We start from the raw sequence: 22,619 nt of genomic DNA, 5'->3' as shown, positions 1-22,619 counted from the left end.
TTAACATTGTTAGCATATCTGTTAAATATTAGAACCAAGACAGGAATTTGGTAAATTCTGCACTTTGATTATTGACAAAGTTATTTTCTGACTAGAGTTATGGACATCAGTACATAATATCATTTCATAGGAAATAATGTCAAAGGGCTTAAAGTCATACAGTTAATTGGTAGGGGGATTAATATCGAAATCCCAAACCTACCAGCTCACAAAACCAGTGCTTTTTCCTCTATTCCCTATTGCCGTCCACCTCCTAAATACAGATGCCACTTGAAACCTGCCTGAAATCTTAATAATTGTCTTTATAATACAATTCTGAAGCACGGACAAATTTATGCACAAATATAACAGAAAACACTGGGTTATACTTTAAATTCCAACATTAAATTTTTAAAAATAACATAAATGTCTAATTAAGTTCGATCAACATTAAAAACTTGAAGAGATAAAACAAAAAGCTGGTTCTTTCACAAGATAAAAAAAATTGATAGACTATTCGTGAGATTAACCAAGAAGAGAAGAGAGAAGATCCAAATAAGCTCAATTAGAAACAAAAATGGAGATATTACAACTGATACCACAGAAGCACGAAAGATCATTCAAGGCTACTAAGAATACCTTTACGTGAACAAACTGGAAAATCTAGAGGAGATGGATAAATTCCTGGAAATATAAAACCTTCCTAGGTTAAACCAGGAAGAAACAGAAACTCTGAACAGACCAATAACAAACAGTGAGAGAGAAAAAGGGATTTTTAAAAATTGCCAACAACAAAAAAAAGGCCAGAACCACCAGATAGACTCACAGCTGAATTCTATCAGACATTTAAAAAAGAATTGGTACCAATCCTACCAAAACTATTCCAAAAGATAAAGAGGGAATCCTCCCTAAATCGTTCTATGAAGACAATATCACCCTAATACCAAAACCAGAAAAAGACATTAAAAAAAGGAAACTAAAGATCAATATCACTGATGAACAAAGATGCAAAAATCCTCAACAAAATACTAGCTAACTGAATCTAAGAGCATATCAAAAAGATAATTCACCATGATCAAGTGGGTTTCACACCATGGATGTAGGCATGAGTCAACAAACGTGATATATCACATAAACAAAATTAACAACAAAAACCTATTCAACAAATTGTGTAGAATCAATATTGTGAAAATGACCACACTGCCAAAAGCAATCTATGAATTCATGGCAATTTCTATTAAAATACTACTATAATTCTTCACACCACTAGAAAAAACAATCCTAAAATTCATATGGAATCAAAAAAGAGCCTGCATAGCCAAAGCAAGACTAAGCAAAAAGAACAAATCTGGAGGCATCACATTACCTGACTTTAAACTATATACTAGAAGGCTACAGTTACCAAAACAGCAAGGTACTGTTATAAAAACAGGCACGCAGACCAATGGAACAGAATAGAGAAGCCAAAATAGAGCCCAATACTTGGAGCCAACTGATCATCAACAAAGCATACAAAAACATAAAGTGAGAAAAGTGGGTTTCATAGCAGGGATGCAGGGATGGTTTATACACAAATCAATAAATGTGATACATCACATAAACAAAATAAGAAACAAAAACCTATTCAACAAATTGTGCTGGGATAATTGGCAAGCCACACATGGAAGAATGAAACTGTATCCTCATCTCTCACCTTATAGAAATATCAACTCAAGATAGATCAAAGACTTAAATCTAAGACCTGAAACCATAAAAATTCTATGATAACATCAGAAAGGCTCTTCTAGACATTGGCTTAGGCAAAGAATTCTTCACCAAGAACCCAAAAGCAAATGCAACGAAAACAAAAATAAACAAATGGGACCTAATTAAACTAAAAAGGTTCTGCACAGCAAAAGAAATAATCAGCAGAATAAACAGACAACCCACAGAGTGGGAGAAAATCTTCACAAACTATGCATCTGACCAAGGACTAATATACAGAATCTACAGGGAACTCAAACCAGCAAGGAAAAAAATAATCCCATCTAAAAGTGGGCAAAGGACATGAACAGATATTTCTCAAAAGAAGATACACAAATGGCCAATAAACACATGAAAAATGTTCAACATCACTAATGATCAGGGAAATGCAATCAAAACCACAACGTGATACCACCTTATCCTGCAGGACTGGCCATAATTTAAAAATCAAAAATAATAGATGTTGGTGTGGATGTGGTGAAAAGGGAACACTTTTACACTGCTGGTGGGAATGTGACATAGTACAACCACTATGGAAAACAGTATGGAGATTCGCACTAAATGTAGAACTACCATTCGATCCAGCAATCCCACTACTGGCTATTTACCAAAAAGAAAAGAAGTCATTATATGAAAAAGACACTTGCACACTCATGTTCATAGAAGCACAATTCACAATTCAAAAACATGGAACCAACCTTAATGCCCAGCAACCAACGAGTGGATAAAGAAAATGTGGTATGTGTATATATATACACACACATACATACACACATATATACCATGGAATACTCCTCAGTCATAAAAAGGAATGAAAGAATGGCATTCACAGCAACCTGGATGGAATTGGAGACCATTATTCTAAATGAAGTAACTCATGAATAGAAAACCAAATATCATATGTTTGCACTCATAAGCGGGGGCTAAGCTGTGAGGATGCAAAGGCATAAGAATGATGTAACAGATTTTGGAGACTCGAGAGGAAGGATGTGGCGGGTGGTGGGGTGAGGGATAAAAGACTACACATTGAGTATAGTGTACACTGCTCAGGTGATGGATGCACCAAAATCTCAGAAATCACCACTAAAGAATTTATCCATGTAACCAAAAACTACCAGTTCCCCAAAACAATTGAAGTAAACAAACAAACAAAACTTAAAGATGTTCAGAGCAGTAGTTCTCCCCTCCAGAAGCCTTTATGAAATATACATTCCACCCCAGTCCTGATGACTGTTCAGAAAGTTTGCAGTAGGCAGAGTCCAGAGTCAAGTGTAAAGTGGAAAAACTCCTTTGATACTTCCACGTGTAAATGGCCCCCAGAAAAACACCTCTGCCCCACCTTCTCCCTAAACAGCTGATCTAAGGACTCAACTACTATTAGGTTTCAGAATACTAACATGTACCAACAAAACAAAATAGGTACCAGCACTCATTTTAACTCATTTTTAATGATTCTAGCCAACAGATCTCTTATTTTTAAAAAATTCCCTTGTAATCTCTCACAATTGTAAATCTTGAAAAAAATTTAGATTTCTGTAGATTATTGCAGTAGAAAGAAAAAAGATTCCCTTGGGTCTAATGTTCAATTTGCTACTAAAGCAATCTCCATTGCTTTTGAAATGGAAATAATTCATATCAAATTCCTTAGGGAACACTGAATGCCCAACATAGCAGAGAACATTTGCTAATTTTTGTTAAATGTGTCAATGACTTTGCTCTAAAGGAGTTATAAAATACTAGGATTCTTTCAGGAGTTAATACATTTGTAGTTACTGAATATCGTCAACAAAATGTACTTTTAAAATTATAACTCCCTTAAGAACTTTGCCTAATGTTAAATGTCTAATGCTGGGTGTGTGACTTAAGGGTTTTTCTTAATTTATGAATTCCAAATCTATTAGTTGATTTCTTAAGAATTAACTGAAAGGCCAGGCGCAGTGGCTCACACCTGTAATCCCAGCACTTTAGGAGGTGCAGATGGGCAGATCACTTGAACTCAGGAGTTCGAGACCAGCCTGGGCAACATGGGGAAACCCTGTCTCCACAAAAAATACAAAAACTATCCAGGTATGGTGGCGCATGCATGTGGTCCCAGCTACTTGGAAGGCTGAGAGAATCACCTGAGCCCAGGAAGTCGAGGCTGCCGTGAACCGTGACCATGCCACTACCTGGGTGACAAAGTCAGACCCTGTCCCAAAAAAAAAAAAAAAAGAATTTACTGAAAAAAAAAGTTACCAAAAAGGTTGATCAAAGTGTAAGGTAGGTGGTGATACATTATGGCAAACTTTTATGGTACTTTAAGATTAATAAATGTACACAAATATTTACAAATACAAATAAAACTTTCAATTTCATTTTATAATAGATGGCATGCAAAATTAAACTATCTTTAAAATAAATTCCAAACAACCCTAGAAAAAATCCACTGGCTTATAGAACCAAGAAAATGTGTTCTTTTGTCAAATTTGCATCTTTTTTAATTTAAGAATGATAAACTACATTTCAATTTACTTAAGAATTCTCCAAAATTTTCTTTTCATAATGGTGTTTTGATATATGAGTATCTTATCACCTACTTCAAGTAAGAGACTGCAATGTTTTTCCTAGTTAAAAATGTATACTTATCCAATGATGCTCATTTCTCAAAACAGAAAAAAATAACAACAATAGGTGAAAAGATGGCAGCTAATAAAATCGGAGAAACAGTAGGAAAAGTCCACAAGTACTGTTTCCAAAATTACCCTTTTTTAAAAAAAGAAAAATTAATAGGTTTCTGTTCAAGATTATTAAAATTATTATTATTTTTTTTTTTTTTTGAGACGGAGTCTTGCTCTATCCCCAGGCTGGAGTGCAGTGGCGCGATCTCAGCTCACTGTAAGCTCCACCTCCCGGGTTCACACCATTCTCCTGCCTCAGCCTCCCAAGTAGCTGGGGCCTACAGGCGTCCACCACCACGCCCGGCTAATTTTTTGTATTTTTAGTAGAGACAGGTTTCACCTTGTTAGCCAGGATGGTCTCAATCTCCTGACCTCGTGATCCGCCCACCTCAGACTCCCAAGGTGCTGGGATTACAGGCGTGAGCCACCGTGCCTGGCCTAAAATTATTTTTAATAAGAAAAACATATATGCCATATATACCCTTTCATGCAGTTATTTGCTACCACTGACATGTTATCATTATAAAAAGATTTATTTTCCTTCATTAACAAAAAAATGAAATAAGACTAAGAGAAGTCAAATCAGGAAAGTAATATAAGTAGTATGGTTATCCAACTTTATATCCACAACAGAAGAAATGACAACGTTTTAATATGACTGAAGTGATTTTGGGCTGACACTCACAATTACTATATTGTCTACATCTGCAGAAGACCTCCTATTTCCATACATGTCCTCATAAATTTTAATGCATATTCAGTAGACATAGTCTTCTTAGAATTATTTATAATGATAATGCCAGGCCTAGTTTCTTCCGTGGATTTTGGAAAGCAGTCTTTCATATACAGTCAAACAAACATAGTGATTTTTTTTTCCTAGTTTATTCTTTATAATTTCTTGATGTTTAATTTTGATAACTAAAAAAAGACAATCTCGGTTACATGAATTTTTACATTCCCTTATTTTTCCATTTTCTTTTTCATGTATACATGAAAATACATGAACAAGAACATTTCATATATCAATTTGAATATGTTATAAAAATAATATATATATTTTTCAACTTCCAAAAAGTTTCAAAGTACTAATACCGATACCAAGTAAAATACACGTTATATAGTTAAACAAACAGACCAGGCATGGTGGTTCACACCTATAATCCCAGCACTTTGGGAGACCAAGGCTGGAGGATCGCTTGAGGCCAGGAAGGAGTTTGAGACAAGCCTGGGCAACATGGCAGGACCCAGTCTCTCCAAAAAATAATTTTTTAAAAGTTAGATGGGTGTGGTAGTGCTTGCCTGTAGACCTAGCTACAAGAGGCTGAGGCGGGAGGATCACTTGAGCCCTGGGGTTCCAGATTACAAACAGCTATGATTGTGCCACTGCACTCCAGCCTGAGTGACAAAGCAAGACCCTGTCTCTTAAAAAACAAAAACAAAACCAGAAACTTAAAGAATTGCATAAATTCCTTATAAAAGAAAGCACAGAGTTAATTGGGCTAAACAAATTTTTTGCCTGTCATATCTTTGATATTTTTTTATTTTTTTATTTTTATGTTTTTTTGAGACGGAGTCTCGCTCTGTCCCCCAGGCTGGAGTGCAGTGGCCGGATCTCAGCTCACTGCAAGCTCCGCCTCCCAGGTTTACGCCATTCTCCTGCCTCAGCCTCCCGAATAGCTGGGACTACAGGCGCCTGCCACCTCGCCTGGCTATTTTTTTGTATTTTTTAGTAGAGACAGCGTTTCACCGTGTTAGCCAGGATGGTCTCGATCTCCTGACTTCGTGATCCGCCCGTCTCGGCCTCCCAAAGTGCTGGGATTACAGGCTTGAGCCACCGCGCCCGGCCATCTTTGATATATATTTAGTAAACATGTCAAAATTTAAAATTTTACAATTTGCTTTAATAGACATTTTATACAAGTTCTAAGCTAATTAGATAAATGTAAATACTAACACAATATTTAGGGCAAGACAAACTTTAGAAATTACTAAAAAGTTGTTATAAAGCCTTTAAGGCATAAAATTCTGTATGAAAACAATATCTATCAGCAATGGCTACATCTGTGGAGTAGAACCTATAAACAAGTCTAAAATGAAAGCATATATTTATTTCACTATTCTGTTTTGTTAAGAGTCCTCTTATTTTTTTATTACTATCAGTTTTTTTAATAAAAACAAATTGAGGTTCCATGTGTACATAGTAATGCAAAAACGAAAGTTAATACCACTCTAGTAGTATTCAAAAACTGATATTGTATCACTATGACTACCTTCACCTACTAATTAAATCATTACTTATATTTAAGTAAAATATAATGCAGTCTCTTCAGGAAGACTATAGCTTGAAAATTATCTTTTAAATCCTTTATAGTTATTCACATGCAATCCTAAGAAAGTAAGATATTGGGAGAAATATCTGACATACATTTTAGGTCAAATGATGGTCACAAGAAGGAAGAAAGGTGTGTATGTAATCAGCAGAAACTTTAGGTATCTACAAATATTAACCACATTTTCCCTTGCATCTTTTATATTAAGTTACATCATCTGATGATTTATGGTAGTTTTTAGTAAAGACAATATAATAACTTAAATATTGAGATGCTATATGCCTTCAAAACCCAGTTCAGCCAGCACTTCCTGCAGACAGCCTTTACTAACAAACCTTCATCGTACTTTCCTGACCAACCCTGAACATCCTAGTCCCTCTCTCCAGAATTAATTACTCTTATCGCTGTACATTACAGGATTCCTTGTCAGCTAGGTATTGAATATTCAAAGTGAATCTGCCAGATCCTTTAAAAATGCAAAATTTCAGCCGGGCGCGGTGGTAATCACAGCACTTTGGGAGGCCCAGGCGGGCGGATCATAAGGTCAGGAGATCGAGACCATGGTGAAACTCCGTCTCTACTAAAAATACAAAAAATTAGCCGGGCGCAGTGGCGGGCGCCTGTAGTCCCAGCTACTCAGGAGGCTGAGGCAGGAGAATGGCGTGAACCCGGGAAGCAGAGCTTTTGGTGAGCCGAGACTGCATCACTGCCCTCCAGCCTGGGCGACAGAGCGAGACTCCGCCTCAAAAAAAAAAAAAGAAAAAAAAGAAAAATTTCTTAAGTTGTTGAAAGTGATATGGATAACTCCTCTAATCACAGGCAAAGGTGGTAAGTGAGGATCAGGAAGGATTATAGTAGTTACCATAAAGATTAAATCAACAAGAATTGTTGATAATTTGTTGGGGGCATTTAAAACATATGATTTGAATATCAAAATAAGAGTGATCTCCAGAAAACTGATGAACTCCTCAAATATTTATCCAAAAATAGCCTCTCTTCATAATCATTCTACAGAGATCAACTTTAAAGTGCTGTCATACTGTGCAATCACACAATTTCAGTGGAAAAAAATATACCAAAATGAGTCAACACGATTTGTTCTTTGTTCTAAAAATTAGTGCACATTTATTTAGAACCTAAGTTTGATATACTCTGAAACAAGCATTTTCATATATTTGCTTCAGTTTTTCAAATAAAGCACCAAACAAATATTTATTCATTATTTATCATAAAACGTTGTCACTTATTTTTAATGGACTCACTTGAAGTAGTGTTTTCCATTACCAATTATTCTCAGATATATGTAGTACTTCTATTGCTACATGACTTACAATGTGTTAAAATTTGTCCATATATCTGTCTATCCTAGCTATCCCTCTAGCTTACACCCCTGAGAACAGATGCTATGTCATCTTTATCTATAGCAACTAGCACCATTCCGAGAACATAGAAAATGCACAAAAGAATGCTGAACTGAGGAGTACTATTTTTAATAAATAATTTTGTAATTGAATCTAGCACCCTAAGTCCAGTCAACATATCTGGTATATCCTCAACACTTTAAATAATCCAACTGGCTATTTCAAATGGTCTCAATTTTCAATTAAATTTTAACTGCTTTGTCTATATTTAAAAGTATGTAAGTTGTTTTTAAGAATCGTACCTTTATACACAAAAAGGCATTTAGTAGAGGTCCATAGAGAGTTATTTGAGAATCTGGAGAAAGTTCCATTTCTACATGAAGTTTATCAGGTGGAAGTTCTGAGGGATCAATAGGTGGGCGTGAAGAAGTAGAGGGAGAAGAAACAACTCTGTCTGATGCCTTCTGGGATGGTCTTAATACGGATAGCATTGTCTCTTCCATTTCTGATACTGTAGTAAATTAAGGGAAAAAAAGATTAATGTTTGGGGAGTGGGGGACAAAAGACCTCTTGGAAGATCTTCAAGGAAATATTCACTGAAAACTTTTACTTTGCAAACATGACATCAACTAATCCTTACATTATGTACATATAATGAAAACAGACCTAAAAGAGCAATAATTAAGAAAGTAAAGAATAAATATTGAAATATGAGAGAAATACATAAATCAGCCTGCAGAAAATCAATGAAAACTTGCTGTTAACATAAACAACATTCTTATTGAGTCCCTGCAATATAAATTTGGGTCACATCGAGACCTTAACTATTCTTGGGCACTAAACTACAAAATTTTTTCATATAAATAGCTATTTAAATACAGTGTGAAATTATCAAGACACTATGAAACAATTATGAAAACTATCCTTTGAAACTTAACTCACTGGAAAAATACAAAGAAAACATCATCATTTGGCTCTAATTCTTTTTTGGACCCAGGTAATAAGGCAAATTACCTTCAGACTATAAACTATATGAGAACTGTCAAAATGCATTAAAGAAACTAACGTTACACAAAATCATGCACTTAAATATGCAGATTCACACAAACCTTGTTTCACATTCAGGCTCTACTGCTTCTAGCTTGGCAGACTTTGAGAATATTACTTACCTTCTCTGAGCATATTTCCTCAACTTTAAGATAAAAATAATGGTAATATCTGTCTCACAGAGTTGTTACAAGGATTAAATGAGATAATAGAAGCCAGAAAATTGCTTGGCTCACTATTTGATACATAGTAAATGCTCAAAAAGTAGATATAATTAATCTAAAATATTTAAAAGATTATATTTATACTATGTCACAAGAATAGATGTGTTTCAATTTATTTGCTTTTTATTTTTCATGACTACCAATCATAATAGCAGCTGTATAAAAGCACAAATTATATAAAAACACTTACATGATTGTTTTAGCTGTTCATCTGCTTTTTGTGGATAAATTGGATGCCATGTATAATCAATTGTAAGCATGACACTTGGGACAGTCCAGCATTCAACCCAACCAGCCCTTTGAAGAGTAAAACAGACAGTTTCTAGTCAGATACTTATTCCTTTAATTGTACAGATATCAGTTGCAGATAATCAAATTTTATTATTATTTTTTGAAAGAAGAAGAATTTATCCACATATAAGCAGAAAATACTTGTCACTAATTTTATTTTGTTTTACTAATTAATTTATTTTTTGAGATGGGGTCTCTTTCTGTTGCCCAAGCTGGAGGGCAGTGGTACAATCTTAGCTCACTGCAACCTCCGCCTCCCGGGTTCAAGCGATTCCCCTACCTCAGCCTCCCAGGTAGCTAGAACTACAGGCACACACCATGATGCCAAGCTAATTTTTGTATATTTAGTAGAGACAAGGTTTCACCATGTTGGCCAGGTTGGTCTTGAACTCCTGACCTCAGGTGATCCACCCACCTCGGCCTCCCAAAGTGCTGGGATTACAGGCGTGAGCCACTGTGCCTGGCCTGTGTCACTAATTTTATGTACTCACTTTTCCTGAGTAACGTTGCGCCATTTTGGTTTAACTGTTTTCTGACCACTTTGACACTCAGCAGGAATACCAGTATCATGAATCATCTTATTTGGGTGGCAATTTCTTACCAGCATAAATAAAGAATATTTACTAGGGTGGCAATCTGGTAGAAACAAATGAAGATCAACATCTTCTCCCTAAAAAATAATTATAATAAGCCAAAGTAATAACATTAGTGCATAAATATGTTGGTTAATATAGGCAAAACTGTCTACAACAATTTTCAAAATAAGTTTGAAAGAAAATAAATTTTATTTATTTTTATTTTATTGTATTATTATTTTTTGTTTTAATGGTCTCACTCTGTCACTGAGGCTGGAGTGAAGCCTTGAACTCCTGCACTCAAGTGATCCTCCCAAGTAGCTAAGACGAGAGGAATGTGCTATTTTTTTATTTTTTTATTTTTTGTAGAGACAGGGTCTTGCTGTGTTGCCAAGGCTAGTCTCAAACTCCTGGCCTCAAGCAACCATCTTGCCTCAGGCTCCCAAAGTGCTGGGATTACACAAGTGAGATAAACAAATTTGAAATGGCAGATTTTACATTCAACAGTCAGGTAAATAAGGAATAAGATTTTACATTGACTAAAACTAAATTTGTATTGAAAAACAATAAAATAATCAGGGAAAGAAACAGTATAGTTTCCAAACAGTGAAAATAATGTCTTCCATGGGTAATCACAGATTTTTTTTTTATGAAGTTTAGCTTTTAAAAAAAACTTTTATAAGCTCAGGTGTACTATGTTCTATATTTTTATTAATTTTTAAAATAGTATTATCTCATTTGATTCTAGTAAGTCTTGTTTCCTCAACTGGCTTTCAATAATTCAGAACTGGCAAATCAATGGATCTTCACTTGGCTTTACTTTTTTCCTTATAGGTCTTCTATTCTTTGTTCATCTTGATGACTAGTTTCTTAACAGGCAGCAAGGTAGAGTGGTTAAAAGAATGGAGCCCTAAGCTCTATTGCCCAATACCTCACTAGGTATATGATGAGTTACAAAAGCTCTGTTCTTCACTTTCCTAATGTATAAATGCAGGTAATAATAATCTCAAGGGGGTTGTTCTGAGAATTAAATGAGTTACTACATAAAGCACATGGAATAGTGTCTATGTAGTACACAGAAAATGTTTAACAGATGTTAGCTGTTTCTATTATGTTGCTAATTTTACCAGTATAACCACTATTAATACTACAAGTACTACTGGTTGCCCATACCAAAAAATTATATGTTCCATAAAATTTTGAGCTTAGAAGTACAGGCATCCAGATAAAAGGAAGAAAGGTACTGTGGTTACTCCTTGAATTCGTGTTTACAATTAAGAATCAAATAAAGGGAAGTATAAAATTAGTTCATATGAATTAGTAAACATTAGAGCTAGAAAGGCTAACATATAGATTAGCCACAGATATCAGAAATGAACTCTAAGAAAATAGTCAACTTAAGATATTTTTAATTGCCCAATTTCTTAGGTGCAGTTAACTACAAAAAGAAAACAGCAGGAACTCTGACACTAAAGGTAGTAGACATTGGAGGAAAGCTAAAATACCTTGAAGTGGCAATGGACTGGGTAGAGGGAGTAAAGATAAGCTTTGGGAAATCAAACTAACTAATACACCTTGTGGAATAATAATGCATTCAACTATACATACTCTTAAAGAGAACTTGGTATTACACGTAGCTGGAACAAAGTCCGTAAAAGGCAAAGAAAAATCAATGTTTAGTGTTTCTCCACAGGCTGCCAGATACACTACAAAAAAAAAGAAAAGAAAAATAAGAAGAAAAAGTAAATTTACTGTTAATGTCCATAAAATTTCAATTATAAAACTGTCTAAAATGCACAACTAAACAAAATTAAGTTTTAGTTCAATACAAACTCTGAAACAGTCCTCTGAGAGTCTCACAAAGATAATGGGGAGAAACAACTTCTAGTATCTGTTAAAACTATCAAATCAATACTAATTTTCTTAGTTGGTATTTTCCTTAATGAGAGAAATACTTAACCTAATTTTTTAAATGTCTTACCATTTTCCTGTTGTTTAGTGGAACAGTCGATCCAATTGTGTTGATTAGCGGCCCAAATCATTTCAAACTGATGAAACATGATCTTAAAATTCCACGTATATGGAACAAATGAAAAAATGTCTGGAGGACTATCACTAGACCAGTCTTGAATTAAATCTAAAATTATTGGGGTAGTGAATAGAAATTGTAAATTTAGTTGAAACTCAGAAAAGAAAAACACAGATTTTCTAACACCAGTCAAAAATGAATTTTTCTTTTGATTGAAATATTTAAAAGGTGATTAGGATGTATTTAAATAATTTGACAGTGAACAGATGTTTACTTACCAGTCATAGTTCCAAATAAGAGAAATTTTATATATTAATATATCTATTTTTAAGGAATTTCAGAAAATTAAAAAAAAAAATCACCTGATATTCCACTACCCAAATAGCCAACATGGCAGATACATTTTCTTCCAGTTATTTTTCTACACAGACTGACACTATCCTATAAGAACATTTTTTATGTGTTGCTTCTTTCACTGAACTCAAATATTATTCTGTGTTATTTCACAGGTTTACATAAATTTTGCATAATAGCTCATTAATAAGATTTGTCAGGACCTACTTAACCATTTTTTATAGTTGGATATTTATACTCTTTCCAAAATTTTGTAAAGAGTATATTATATATATTACCATGTACTATATATTTTTGTAAAAAATATTTTACATATTCAGGATTGCTTGTCAGTAAAGATTCTAGAAGTGGAATTGCTGGGTCAAAATTTAAGAATATTTTTCGAGACTACTATAAATTGCATTAGAAGAGAAGTGAGTCCATTTACACTCCTACCGGAAATGTATGCTTGACTACCTATTTCACTGAACTTTCTCCTGCATTCTATCTCTTTCTATCATCTATCTGTTTTTTTGTTTTGTTTTACTTGACATTTAATAACTGAAAAATGGTATCTTGCTTTCACTGAGCTTCTTAACTACAAGCATGGCTGAACATTTTTTCATGTTGTTTTATTCATTAAACAAATATCTACTGAGTGTCTCCTGTGTGTCAGGCTCTGTTCTAGACTCTAGGACTACAATGGGTGAAGGAAACATAGACTTGACTTTCTTAGAATTATATTCATATTTGTTCATTGCCATTTCACTGTATGTTTAAACTGCTTTTATTATTATTATTATACTTTAAGTTCTAGGGTACATGTGCACAACGTGGAGGCTTGTTACATATGTATACACGTGCCACGTTGGTGTGCTGCACCCATTAACTCGTCATTTACATTAGATACATCTCCTAATGCTATCCCTCCCCCTTGGCCCCACCCCACCACAGGCCCCAGTGTGTGATGTTCCCCTTCCTGTGGCCAAGTGTTCTCATTGTTCAGTTCCCACCTATGAGCGAGAACATGCGGGGTTTGGTTTTCTGTCCTTGATAGTTTGCTGAGAATGATGGTTTCCAACTTCACCAATGTCCCTACAAACGACATGAACTCATCCTTTTTTATGGCTGCACAGTATTCCATGGTGTATATGTGCCACATTTTCTTTATCCAGTCTATCATTGATGGGCATTTGGGTTGGTTCCAAGTCTTTGCTATCGTGAAAAGTGCCACAATAAACACACGTGTGCATGTGTCTTTATAGCAGCATGACTTACAATCCTTTGGGTATATACCCAGTAATGGAATGGCTAGGTCAAATGGTATTTCTAGTTCTAGATCCTTGAGGAATCACCACACTGTCTTCCACAATGGTTGAACTAGTTTACAGTTCCACTAACAGTGTAAAAGTGTTCCTGTTTCTCCACATCCTCTCCAGCACCTGTTGTTTCCTAACTTTTAGTGATTGCCATTCTAACTGGTGTGAGATGGTATCTCATTGTGGTTTTGATTTGCATTTCTCTGATGGTCAGGGATGATGAGCATTTTTTCTTGTGTCTGTTGGGTGCATAAATGTCTTCTTTAGAGAACTGTTTGTTCATATCCTTCGCCCACTTTTTGATGGGGTTGTTTCTTTCTTGTAAATGTGTTTAAGTTCTTTGTAGATTCTAGATATCAGCCCTTTGTCAGATGGGTAGATTACAAAATTTTTCTCCCATTCTGCAGGTTGCCTGTTCACTCTGATAGTAGTTTCTTTTGATGTGCAGAAGCTCTTTAGTTTAATTAGATCCCATTTGTCAATTTTGGTTTTTGTTGCCATTGCTTTTGGTGTTTTAGACATGAAGTCCTTGCCCATGCCTATGTCCCAAATGCTATTGCCTAGGTTTTCTTCTAGGGTTTTTATGGTTTTAGGTCTAATATTTAAGTCTTTAATCCATCTTGAATTAATTTTTGTAAAAGATGTAAGGAAGGGATCCAGTTTCAGCTTTCTACATATGGCTAGCTAGTTTTCCCAGCACCATTTACTAAACAGGGAATCGTTTCCCCATTTCTTGTTTTTGTCAGGTTTGTCAAAGATCAGATGGTTGTAGATGTGTGGTATTATTTCTGAGGGCTCTGTTCTGTTCCAGTGGTCTATATCTCTGTTTTGGTACCAGTACCATGCTGTTTTGGTTACTGTAGCCTTGTAGTACAGTTTGAAGTCAGGAAGTGTGATGCCTCCAGCTTTGTTCTTTTGGCTTAGGATTGCCTTGGCAATGCAGGCTCTTTTTTGGTTCCATATGAACTTTCAAGTAGTTTTCTTCCAATTCTGTGAAGAAAGTCATTGGTAGCTTGATGGGGATGGCACTGAATCTATAAATTACCTTGGGCAGTATGGCCATTTTCACTATATTGATTCTTCCTATCCATGAACATGGAATGTTCTTCCATTTGTTTGTGTCCTCTTTTATTTCGTTGAGTAGTGGTTTGTAGTTCTCCTTGAAGAGCTCCTTCACATCCCTTGTAAGTTGGATTCCTAGGTATTTTATTCTCTTTGAAGCAACTGTGAATGGGAGTTCACTCATGATTTGGCTCTCTGTTTGCCTGTTACTGGTGTATAGGAATGCTTGTGATTTTTGCACATTGATTTTTGTATCCTGAGACTGCGGAAGTTGCTTATCAGCTTAAGGAGACTTTGAGTTGAGATGATGCGGTTTTCTAAATATACAATCATGTCATCTGCAAACACGGACAGTTTGACTTCCTCTTTTCCTAATTAAATACCCTTTATTTCTTTCTCCTGCCTGAATGCCCTGGCCAGAACTTCCAACACTATGTTAAACAGGAGTGGTGAGAGAGGGCATCCCTGTCTTGTGCCAATTTTCAAAGGGAATGCTTCCAGTTTTTGCCCATTCAGTATGATATTGGCTGTGGGTTTGTCATAAATAGCTCTTACTATTTTGAGATGTGTCCCATCAATACCTAATTTATTGACAGTTTTTAGCATGAAGCGCTGTTGAATTTTGTCAAAGGCCTTTTCTACAAATATTGAGATAATCATGTGTTTTTTGTCTTTGGTTCTGTTTATATGCTGGATTACATTTATTGATTTGCATATGTTGAACCAGTCTTGCATCCCAGGGATGAAGCCGACTTGCTCGTGGTGGATAAGCTTTTTGATGTGCTGTGGATTCGGTTTGCCAGTATTTTATTGAGGATTTTTGCATCGATGTTCATCAGGGATATTGGTCTAAAATTCTCTTTTTTTGTTGTCTCTTTGCCAGGCTTTGGTATCAAGATGATGCTGGCCTCATTAAAATTGTGTTCATATATTTAGTCTGTTTACCCTTTGGTACTGTAATTTTTTTTAATCCCAATAAATAAAGGCTCTTTAAAGACATTAGCACTGATCTACCATCTACCATACCAGTTTGCACAACTTTATCTTCTGGCCTCCAGAATGTTTTACATGCATTGTACACTCCCAGCAATGTCTTTCAATAAAAGGCTCCTCCTAGAGGTGTCAAACTCATCTTTGTGTACTCAAAATACACAACACAGTGCCATGTATATAAAATTAGAATGTGTGTGTGTGTGTGTGTGTGTGTGTGACACACAGAGAGAGAGAGAGAGAGAGAGAGAGAGAGGAAAACAATTGGAAATAGTATTATTATAGCACAGACTTTGACACTAGATAGTCTTGGGTTTAAATTCTGGCTTTATCATTTTACCAGCTATGTAATCTTGAAAAAAGTGACTTAAATATTGTCAGTTTTCTCCTCTATAAAATCAGAACAACCTCACAGACTTATGATGAGAATTCAGATGATTTATGTGAAGTTTTAACAAAGTAACTGGCACAGGGTAAGCACTCCACAAATGGTAGCATTTATTATTAAAGATATCCTAAGGAAAATTATAGGTAAAACTGTGAAATATTTAAAGTAGTTTTCTTTGTATTTTAAAGGTGATATTTAAACAGAAAAAAGATTCAATAATGAACTCAGAGTAAATTTATCTTATATAATATGATATGAACCCATTTAAATTTTAGCTACCACATACAGAAGGTAGCACAAATGTATTAGAAACTCTTGTCTTACTAAAATGGCAGAATAATACACTTAATGTCAAATGACAATTACAAATTAATATTAATGAGATACAGAGTTTTACTATACCAACAATAAAAGGCATATGGCTATTAACCTGTTCCATTAATAGAGAACAGAAAATTCAACTTATCTAATTTACTTTAAATATATTTTTATTTAACAATCACAGTGATTCATCACAGTTTACATACTTTATGCTTACCTCAAATCTTTTACTTCTAAGTGCCACCCTACCAAACTAGGCTGACTCTATTCCTACTTTCTAACTTTAGTCTTTAGCACAGCATCTAACACTTGGGAGTTGCCCAAAAATCATCTCTGGATATAACCAACTCTACAATATATATTCATCATTCATCAAGCTGATTTTCTCACCTTTCTCACTCATAACATTCACAGTTCAGCATTTTTGGTCAAACTAAATACTATCTTTCATATCCTCTCTGCTAAGGAAAAACTAACCATCTTTATTGCCAGCATAATACTACAGAGAAGGCAAAGGGTCTTCAGTCTGAAAATTGTTCTTAAATGTCTTCTACTTCCTAGCCTCGTAAGTTTGACCAAGTCATTCAACATTTCTATGCCTCAAGTTCTTCATTGTTAACTCAGGGATAACAGCTATCCTATTTTAGAGCTATGTGAAGATAATACAAGTGAACATGCTTTGTAAATGGCAAAATACTATCAGATCTTAGTTAATACTACTGAATTCATTTAAAAACACCATTTCAGACCTTAATGTCTTTCCTTACTTTCTCCGATTACCTTCAGATGACAGTGGTTTCCTCTGTATTCAGGTCTTACATGCATTTGTCAGCTTCACATTTCACACTTGCATTTCACACTTGCACTCAATATACATAATGTCTGGTATTGTTTCATTTGTCTATGTCTAGTACACATACCAATGTACTTGAGACAAATAATACAAAACAAGAAATGCCCATAAGTGAGGGCAGAGATGATATTTAATGTTTGTTTTGAATCATTATTCATGTATGAGACTTACAATGTATATTGGTTGCATTTTATCTACTTTATACTTCTATTAGTCGAAAGATTGAGATACGATTGCTAGTGAAATAAACAAAAATTGAACTAAACAAATTCAGTTTACTACTTATTTCAAGAAACTAGTATAATTTTATAAAGTTATTAGCCAAATTCTATTTTAACAAATCTTATTTTCTTCTTTAATAACTCATGTGAAACGTTACAGCTATTAGTCTATTTCTAACAAATCTTGTTAGTTTTTTTCTTTAATAACTAATTTAAAATTTCAGCATATCATTTTTTAATATAGTTTACCTACCAGTTTCTGTAACATCTTTACTGATAAATATTAAAAATTATGGTGACAAACTATTTTTATTAGGAGCCTCAACAACTTTATAATATGCATTGTTATTAAATCAAAATCTGCTTCTCATTACCAGATGGTCTTATCAAATAATCTGATTAGATAAAGGAAGCACTTTCCTGATGACTGCCTTACTCATTTGTGCAATGAATTAAAAAGTTACGGCAAGCTAAACGTTACTCTGAAAAAAACCCACCAACAACTCATTTTATCATTAAGTTGTCAGGCAAACACCCTATAAAACATCAATCAACTGGTATTAGAGCTTTGCAATGCCAATATATTATTTTCTTCTCCTCCTTATCAGAGTAAATCTAAGTTATTTTCATTATTCCCAGAAGAGGCTTCAGTTTCTGCTTTTGTTTTATAGCTTTCATTTCTGAGGCTCTATATAATATTTATCATAAAGCTATCTTTGTCCCACATTGAAATCTCTTAAGAACAATTTTATCTTACTAATAAGTGGTATGAGAATAAGTGGTACTAATAAGTGGCTGTTGAGGAATATTAGGCATTCCCTCACATCAGACAGATAATTTCTTTTCTATAGAATTCCAACAATAGGGAAAGCAATCCAAACACTATGACCAAGTAGGTTCACTCTAATACTAAACTAATATTATTCTCTGGTAGTCATCCTTTTTAGAGAATAAGTTTAAAAAGGACTCTACAGTTATTTGTTATGCTATATCTTTTAAAAACAATAGAAGTAATATGATCAACTGTTAACAGTTGTTAAATCTGTAAAATGGTGATTATGTTTACTTTTGTATCTATGTTTTTAAAAATTTCTCCAAATAAACTTTATAAAAAAATAAATAACCAAAAGAGTGAATTTCAATAGAGAAAGCATAAAAATTAGAGTTAGAGAAAGAAAATAATTTAAGGAAAATCAGTTCCAATTTAGGAAATATGTACTTAGCTGTTTCAGTGTAACTAATACAATAGTGTAAATGAAAGTGCTACTACAAAATAATATTTTTAAATCATGAAGAATTTATACTTCTACTGCAGCTATTCTTAGCACTGCAAGAGTCTAAAGATGGGAAATGTCTGGAAGAAAAGTAAGGTGAAGGAGTAAATACTTGATGATAGGTATCTATTTTAAAAGATTAGTAAAGTTAAAAAATACAAATCTTAAGTGAGAAGGAAAAAGCTAGTCAAAGAGATAAGTAATATAACAGATTCTTGAGCCAGACTACTTGAGTTAGAATTTGAGCTCAACCAAGTGTGACCCTGGACATAATGTTTTACCTCTCTATAACTCATTTTCCTCATCTATAAAGTACGGAAAATAATAATAATATTGATCCCTGAGAGTTATTGTGAGGATTCAATAATTTAATATGTGCAAACTGCTTAGGACAAAGTCAGACACATAATACACACCATAGGTTTTAGCTGCAATTTTTTTCATAAATTTGAACTGAGAAGTGCTCATCCAATGCTCTGCTTCACTAGCAAAAGCTTAACTTGCCAGGGACTCTGTCAAAATTCCTACTAATGGGACACTGGTTCAAGCCTTGGAGAAGTATGTAACTCCAGGAAAGCAGAAGCAGTCTATCTAGTCCCCAAGGCTCCCAGTCAAACCAGAAAAGAAATATAAAAGACTTATGATTGAACATATTGCAGAAAGAGGCATTTTAAAAGGTCAAAACTTTAGTAATAGCAAAATTAGGGTAGAAATTGTTATCCTTATTTCACAAACAAGGAATCTGAAGCTTAAACAGTGAAGTCATTTACACAACATTATACAGTAGTATTGTCAGGAGAGGACTACCTATGTATACCTTAAACACCAGTACACCTCCAAATATCTAATAGTACCCAGCATCAACTAGATGCTTGTATAAAACGACTGTTGCACAAATGGATGGATGGATGGATGGATGGATGGATGGATGGATGGATGGATGGATGGATAAATGTAGCAAGCAGTCAAGCAAAGATTAGGTTTCTGTGGAATAGCCACTGACCCTGGCAAATCAGACTAACTCTATGGGGCTAAACTTTTTAGAAGAAGACTCAATAAATGCCCCTTATTTTAATGCAGTAATATTTATGCTATTCATAGACCAACACTATGTGTTCTTATAGTCACAAAATATGCACAGCTATCAAAATATTCTGCAAGAAATGAAGGAATGTTTCTTCCAACTAGTGATAGCACCAACTCAATTATCCATGCCAACAGAAAAGATTAAATAAGGGCTCCAAGTATAAAAATAAAATTTAGCTATTTGCATATACTGTTGTGTATTATAATTATTAAAACAAAATAATGAAGCCATGCTGATGCCTAATTTGGGAAGACAGAGAAATTGATTCATCATCCCCATCCTACCCCCTAACTAGACTGATACAAAGCCCCAGCCTAAATTGAGTTCTTTCATTTCCTTCTAAGCTCAATTTGGGGTTTATATTTCCCTTGTTTAGGTTAGAAAAGAATGCAAAATGTCTGTATTTAAATTCTCTCTTTGGTATTTTCAGCCCAAAAGGAAACGTTAAAGTAAGAAAATATGAATCATGTCATCATTCCCTATGTAATTTAAAAGTAAAACTTATCAAATGTAAGCAAGTTCACTGTGATAAATCTCACTGTATTTATATCTATTAGAAAATTACCTGTAAAGAAGTTTTTCTGTGCAAAGATGAAGTGGTAGGTGGCTTTATAAACCTCTAATTCACACTGCCATGTCTGCGGCATGTTCCATATTCGGGGGTAGCTGGCATTGATGTGGAACTGCAAAACAAATGTTAGGTAAAAGTATTAGAGCTTAAAATGTGACACTGTGTAAACAGCATTAGAAATGAAGTCACACACACTAGTGAGTAACTAAAACTTATTTTCCTACTGAGCTGAACAGAAGGTCCCTTTGAGACTTTAATATTGCTGTGGCCAATATCCATGGCTACATCTAGCTCCTTGAAATATTAAGCCAAGATGTGGTCAAAAAACTTTCAAAACAACAAATCAGGCCACAGTGTTGATACTGCACTCCAGATAAACCAATAGGGTAACAACCGACATTCCTAATGTCTTCTTAAGCCTCATCTGTTAAGTGACAGGTTCAGTGTGAAGGAAAATAGAGTGCGATGCTTACTGTCAGAGGAAGTAATATCAGTATTTCTGCAGCTTGGCATTTCTTTTTTTTTTTTTTTTTTTTTTTTTTTTGAGACAGAGTCTCACTCTATTGCCCAAGCTGGAGTGCAGTGGCACAATCTCGCCTCACTGCAACCTCCACCTCCTGGGTTCAAGCAATTCTTGTGCCTCAGCCTCCCAAGTAGCTGGAATTACAGGCATGCATGCCATCACACCTGGCTACTTTTTGTATTTTTAGTAGAGGCAGGGTTTCGCCATATTGGCCAGGCTGGTCTCCAACTCCTGTACTCAAGTGATCCACCTGCCTCAGCCTCCCAAAGTGCTGGGATTACAGGTATGAGTCACTGCACCCTGCCCAGTTTGGCATTTCTGCAAAGGCAAAAGCTGCCTATCTAGGAAAGCATTGTCACACAGCACTATTTATCAGCAATAGATGAAGAATTCATTAAAATACTGAATATGCCAGTTTAAGATACATTTATGGTATTTTACATATTCCTGTTAATTGCAGAATTTTTCTCATAATTTACATATGTCATATGTAAAATGTTTAAGACAAATAATTAAGAACCTTATGGCACCATCTTATATGAAAGAATCTCTGAATATTAACCATTTTACATAGTGGCTTTTGTTAGTGTTGTTGTCCCTGATAGTAATAATAATAAAAATCTGCTTGATTAATGAGTCCCCAATCAGCAATTTTAATCATGGGCATTTACATATTGTTTCTCTTTCTGATATGAAACAATCCAGGGTATCAACAAGATTTTCTTCCTTTTACCTTTTATCAAGTAAAAGGCACAATAAATTACATTATTTAAGCCCTGAAAAAGAAATCCAGTGGGGCTAGAAAACATATATTAAAGAATTATCTTACTTAGAACTTAGAATAGATTTAGTCCAGCCACATAATGTACTTTAAAAACAATATTCTAACAACTTCGCATATTTTTCAGGCCAAAAACATATATATCGTTGCCTTTTATTCACCTCCCTCATACTAGAAGCAGAGCAACAAAGAGATGTCAACAGGAGTCCATAGCACTAATCCACTCCTCTTCCCTAGGACAGAGTCAAGAGCATCTAGCTGTTCTTGAACTAGAAGATGGACCATCTGATGATTTCCTGGTTAATTAAACTTTATACAAGAAAATTAAAATCAATTGTTTTTCATATAAGTATGCATATCATCATGTACTACAGACTCACTGCTAACATTTCTGCTTCTAAAAGGGTCCGATATTGCATGCTGGTAGTGGCATCCACATGTAAGAGTTGTCCTTTAATAGCAGGAGTGTAACCTAACAATAAAAACATAAAGATTAAGAACCAGGAAAACAATTACAAAATGAAACATCTTTGGACTGGAACCAACTCCTACCACCACCCAAAGAAGGAATCCTTGAAAAATGGTAGTTAGTCACTAAACACACCTCAGTGACAGGGAGCTTGCTAACTTAATAGGTGATCCTTCTCATATGGGCTGCTC

At 34.7% G+C, this 22,619-nt stretch overlaps 1 protein-coding gene across 9 annotated transcripts in view; it reads right to left on the bottom strand.

The window, feature by feature from the left end:
• Positions 1-22,619, bottom strand: part of BLTP1 (bridge-like lipid transfer protein family member 1) — a 210,978-nt gene that overhangs the window by 142,980 nt on the left and 45,379 nt on the right. For all 9 annotated transcript variants that reach the window (XM_015139163.3, XM_015139167.3, XM_078002225.1 and 6 more), the window contains exons 14-20: positions 22,340-22,431; positions 20,650-20,767; positions 12,189-12,344; positions 11,816-11,913; positions 10,124-10,302; positions 9,532-9,638; positions 8,373-8,581 (exon numbers count right to left, since the gene is read on the bottom strand). In XM_015139163.3, coding sequence (XP_014994649.3) covers positions 8,373-8,581; positions 9,532-9,638; positions 10,124-10,302; positions 11,816-11,913; positions 12,189-12,344; positions 20,650-20,767; positions 22,340-22,431 — 959 coding nt within the window. The remainder of the gene's footprint in view (positions 1-8,372; positions 8,582-9,531; positions 9,639-10,123; positions 10,303-11,815; positions 11,914-12,188; positions 12,345-20,649; positions 20,768-22,339; positions 22,432-22,619) is intronic.

This window comes from Macaca mulatta, chromosome 5 (assembly GCF_049350105.2).
Source record: "Macaca mulatta isolate MMU2019108-1 chromosome 5, T2T-MMU8v2.0, whole genome shotgun sequence".
Taxonomy (NCBI): domain Eukaryota; kingdom Metazoa; phylum Chordata; class Mammalia; order Primates; family Cercopithecidae; genus Macaca; species Macaca mulatta.
Note: the sequence above shows the minus strand (reverse complement) of the source record. Positions and strands in the feature narration are given on the sequence as shown.